This window comes from Nicotiana tabacum, chromosome 18 (genome assembly GCF_000715075.1).
Source record: "Nicotiana tabacum cultivar K326 chromosome 18, ASM71507v2, whole genome shotgun sequence".
Taxonomy (NCBI): Eukaryota; Viridiplantae; Streptophyta; class Magnoliopsida; order Solanales; family Solanaceae; genus Nicotiana; species Nicotiana tabacum.
The window spans coordinates 10,749,376-10,754,682 of NC_134097.1; the positions used below are offsets into that span (position 1 = coordinate 10,749,376).

Here is a 5,307-nt window from a genome sequence, read left to right on the forward strand (position 1 = left end):
ACGAGAGTCCGTACGTAGCTAGATTCATGTTATGTCCGGGTAGACTTAGGTTCCCACCATGCTATAACTGTACTATTTGAGTTGTCCCTTGCCTATTAAATTCCTTTATTTTACGTTGCGACTTGAGACTAGACATGTGTAGAGTTATCAGCTTGCTATTGTAGAGATTCTATGGGCTTCATGATTAGCCGCAAAACAATTGTACTTCTCTTATGAATTTCTCCCGCACTATGCGTTCTCACCGAAAGGTTTCCCAAAAATTTATAACTCACAAGTCTGTTCGTGAGTGGGGGTCAAGGACCCGTCAAAACTTCTTATTCTAATGGAATCGGGTCGTTCGCCCCGGCAGGATAGATACATCTATAGTTCGTGTTATTCGATCCTCGGCAGTGCGCAAATTATGATGGATCAGATCGTACGTCTCGGCATGATTATGTACCACACTCTCATGGGAGCAGGCCGTTCGCCTCGGCAATAAAATAGATGTATCTATGGTTCGGCAATGTTATGATGGATCGGGTCGTACGCCTCGGCATTTCTAGAAAATACTCTTATGAAATCGTGCGTGATAATTGGTAAGAAATCAGCATATTTGTGAGCTTTTTCCTGATTGAACTGTGACGACCTATCTGGTAATGTCCATTATTTATATACTCCGATTGAGGAGGTAACTACTAGCTGAGAGTTTGAGTTATTACTGAGAGGAGGATTGTACCACGTATTATACTTGTTATTTCGCTCATTTACTCTGACTCACACCTGTTTACTTCTACTGTATCTGTCTTATTGGACCACTAGTAAGTATTGATGTCGACCCCTCGTCACTACTTCTCTGGGGTTAGGCTAGATGCTTACTGGGTATGCGTTGATTTACGTACTCATGCTACCCTTGCTGCACTTTTTGTGCAGGTATATATATGTCTGGTGGTCTTTTGGGCGCTGAGGCGCAACTATTGCGGGGACTTTACCGTGAGCTGCATTTCATATTACGATCCGCAGCCTGCAGAGTCTCCATCAGAGATATTTATATTCTCCTATCTAATTTGTATTCCAGACAGATGTTGTATTTTACTATATTTTCTAGTTGATGCCCATGCACTTGTGACATCGGATTTTGGGGGTTCCTAAGGATTGTTCGTTATTGAAATTCGTGTAATTCTATTTCATACTATCTAATTAATTAAAATTATGATTTTAAAATACTAAAATGAGTAATTAAGTGATCAATTACCGTTGGCTTGCCTGACAGCGGTATTAAACGCCATCACGACCTTTAGTGGATTTTGGATCGTGACAGTGTATGCAGCCGGGTGTTGTCCTTGTTTGTCACAGTAGCTTTAATACAACTCTTAGCGTCCTTCGGGTTCTTCTTTTTATCCCTAGATTGCTGATATTACTTATTGCTGCCTTGTTTCGATTTTATGTTTGCATTACTTAATGTTAGTTTTCTATTTTCGCTTTGGTTGTCAGATTGGTTTGCTTGTTATTGCCCCTTCCCTTTTTTATCCATGAGCCGAGGGTCTTCCGGAATCAGTCTCGGGCAAGGTCTGCGTAGACTCTACCCTCCCCAAACCCTACTTGTGTGACTGCACTGGGTTTGTTGTTCTTACATACATTGGCGGAAAATAATAAAATTATAATATTATTTTTCTCATATGAAAACGGGGAAATAATGTCGAAAAACAAAAAGCATAAACTATTTGGGACGAAGAAATATATTATTAGTAGAAAAATAAAATTGGAGAACACAATTTATTGTTTATTTATTTATGTCATAGTTCACATATCTGTTGCCTTATTATAAGTAGTATACTTGACAAACACAATTACGTAATCCATCACTTCATCTCTTGAGATGACACTCCCCATGTTTGTGAAGCTGCAAAAAAAAGTGGGGTAAATATAAAAACAAAGAACATAAAGCAATTGAAATTAATTGAGAAAGTCACTTATCTAATAATTCCAAAACAATAATATTGTTATTTACTCCTGCAGTTTCTTCCAAACAAAAGAAAGGAATTTTATTAAGCACTTATCTAATAATTCCAAAACAATAATATCGTTATTCACTCCTGCAGTTTCTTCCAAACAAAAGAAAGGAATTTTTATTAAGGTTTTTATAAGTAACTTTTCTTATTTTTCATGTACTTTTTGAATATCATAATTTTTTTATTTAGAATAAATTTATATAAAACCTAAGTGAACATCTCTGGGAGCTAATTAGATTAGCATAGGAAAATGCTACAATATGACTATCGTAGAGATCCTTCTCGTTCAATCGATTATTTTTGAATAAGGGTATTTTATTCTGGATAAGTATCAATATATGAACTATGGTACTTTAGGGATAATGTTTAAAATTTCACAAGACTATCGACCATATAGAATAGTCATGCATTCCTAAGAATTTAATGAGAAAATATGCACCAGTGAAAATGATGTATTTTGACAATTAACTACAAAAATGCTAAAGAAAATAAGAAAAAGAAGTTTGAAATTTTTTTCCTGTTGCTCAAAAGCACTTAAATGTCGTGTTATGTTGCAAATAACTATTTTACTTTTAGGAGTGATGATCCCAATGGAACATTTAATTTATTTTATGGTACTACGTAGTAATAAATAAATAAATCTCCTATATATTTACCATTTCTTTTAATAAAACCAAAGAAATTGAATAAAATTACGTGTTATCCATACAAAAATATAAAAACCAAAAAAGTAAACAAAGAAAAACTACTAACCTGTACGAGAAAGTCCCCAATTTTGATCCCCTGCAACGTGCCATGCAAAGTAACCTAGCAATCCTCTACCTTTAACATAATTAACCTTATTTCTAACACTTTGAGTATCATCATAGCTAATCCAATTACTTCCAGAGTAACAATAATCTCCAACAATAGTAGCATTATACACAGTTGTGGCGCGACTCTGCACTATATAATCTCTAATTCTGTTATAAGTCATCGACCCATCATCGACCGCACCTACATTTGATTTTCCGGCGGCAGGTGCTCTAAGATCGTGGATATTCGGGTTAACCAATCGCCACGCATAGCCATAAAATGGAATTCCAAGTACCAATTTTTTTGTTGGAACACCAGCTTGAATCCATGCATTAATTCCATCGCTTCCACTAATATGGTTCACAGGATCAAATAATTGTGCATGTGAATTGGTTTGTGATGGTGACCAATTTGGTCCATAGAAGTCATATGCCATAAGGTTAATCCAGTTTAAGTTTCTTGCCACCGATTCAACTGGGTAGTTCAATCCATTGACTCGGGGTGAGTAGGAAACCGCCGCCGTGAGAAGCAGTGCCGCCCTGCCGGAATTTCTCGCCTCCATGTTGATAGCGGTGCGCCACTCATTCAAAAGGATCCCTGTTTAATTGAGACGTAAGTAAATAAGAGTGTATTTTTCAATAGCTAGATTGAGAGATCACACAATTCATATTATATGGTATCATAGTAGACATATGAAACATATATATAATGAGCGGGACCTATCATTTTTATGAGATGATGGGGGCCTATTTGGCAACCGCCATCATACTATGATCAGTTTTTGAAATTGTCAATATAATCGAGTGATTCTATCTGAGGGATCTCTCCTCCTTTCAGATTATATATTACTGTGAGTGTGAAAAAAATTGCTATTATTTTCAAAACTATTATAGACCCATAATTTGCAAAAGTTACATTTAATGTGTAGAGTAGTAAGAACCTAAAATTGATCTCATCAAATTTATCGTAGATTCGCCTCGGGTCTCAATCATTACCAAATATAATTTCAAAATAATTGGCCATGAAAAAGATCAAGAATATTGCAGTGAGAGACATGTTAAAGATATGATAATTAAGCATATAAAAATATATTATATGTATAATAATTTATAATTTCAAATAAAATTGTCACATAATAATTCAATATAATACCTGAACAGACAGATAAGGGTTCAAATATTACAACTAGCTATTTGTCCAAAATAATTCATGTATAAGGACCATATGTGCAAAACAAATGAAGAAAATATATATTTGTCAATAGTACCTAAGTTTGTCATATCTGTAGCTGATAATGGATATTCCCAATCAAGATCAAGGCCATGAAATCCAAATTGTCTAGCCAATCTTATTGATGAATCAATAAAACTTTTTCTTGAATTTGGTTGTCTAGCCATAATTCCATAGGCAGTTGTATCAGCTCTTCCTCCAGCTATAGACAAGAAAGTCTTGACTGAAGGATTTTTCCTTTGAACTGTACTTGTAAATTGGCTGAATGAATCTTGATTTTCCGGCGAAATGATTAACTGATTTGATTGTGGATTAAGATCAGCAAATGCACAAAATAGATGAGTGAAAAGAGTTGAATCTATGTTGTTTAATGCTAATCCACTGTCCTTAAACCAGTACCCTCCCTTAATAACATTTTGGCTATTTGTGCAAACTAGTTGCTGGAGGAGGAAACATGAGAAAATAATGGAGAAAATAGTGATAGAATTAGCCATTAAATTGAAGGTTGATAGCTTATTTAATTTGTGACCCCGAGATTATATAAGTTCGAAAATTTGAGTTAAGATTACTGTCTACCGGCGGCTTTTAATTTGCTACAAACATTTACTACTCCATTAGAAAGTGGTTGAATCTCTCGATGTTTCTGAAAGGAGAAAAGGTCGAATTTTTCCTGTGAATCCTTCGGAAATTTGAGATTTTATCGTACGTTATAGTTTTGGTCTATATGTATTTTTTTAGCAAATCGTCTTGTATTTGTTCTTTTTATTTACGGAGCAAAGATCAGCCCGATACATTAAATTTTCGCTATAGCGGGGTACGGGGAAGAACCGGATTATAAGAGTCTATTGTACGTAGTCTTACCCTGCATTTCTGCAAGAGATTGTTTTCACGGCTTGAACTTGTAACTTCGTGGTCACGTGGCAACAACTTTACCGGTTACGCCAAAATTATTAACGGAGCCCAACATAAAATTACTGGACTTCGGTCACTCCACGTGTCCAAATTTATGGATTTCAGTCACTTAGCCTTATCCTTTTTATCACGTTATGATGGAAAATTGAGAATTTTGTTGCCGGTCTTACATGATTTCTTATGAAAATAGGGTATCTTGGTGAATTTAGCAATTTTTTGACTTTTAGAGTTATACATTATAGCAATTGTTTGACTAATTTATGAATCTATACCTTTGCTTGAAGCTCCACGTCTTGTAGCCTTTCTTTTTCTACTAATATAGTAACTTGTTTGGCAAGATTTCTTTGCTAAAAATATTATTATTATTATTATTGCAATTATT

General features: G+C 35.0%; 1 protein-coding gene across 1 annotated transcript; it reads right to left on the reverse strand.

The window, feature by feature from the left end:
- Positions 1–1,702: 1,702 nt before the first annotated feature.
- LOC107812074 (chitotriosidase-1-like) lies at positions 1,703–4,517 on the reverse strand. Its single transcript, NM_001325886.1, is given in 3 exon segments — positions 1,703–1,879; positions 2,742–3,380; positions 4,051–4,517. Coding segments are annotated over 3 exon segments (1,137 nt in total). The 5' UTR covers positions 4,508–4,517; the 3' UTR covers positions 1,703–1,838.
- Between the last annotated feature and the right edge of the window lie 790 nt (positions 4,518–5,307).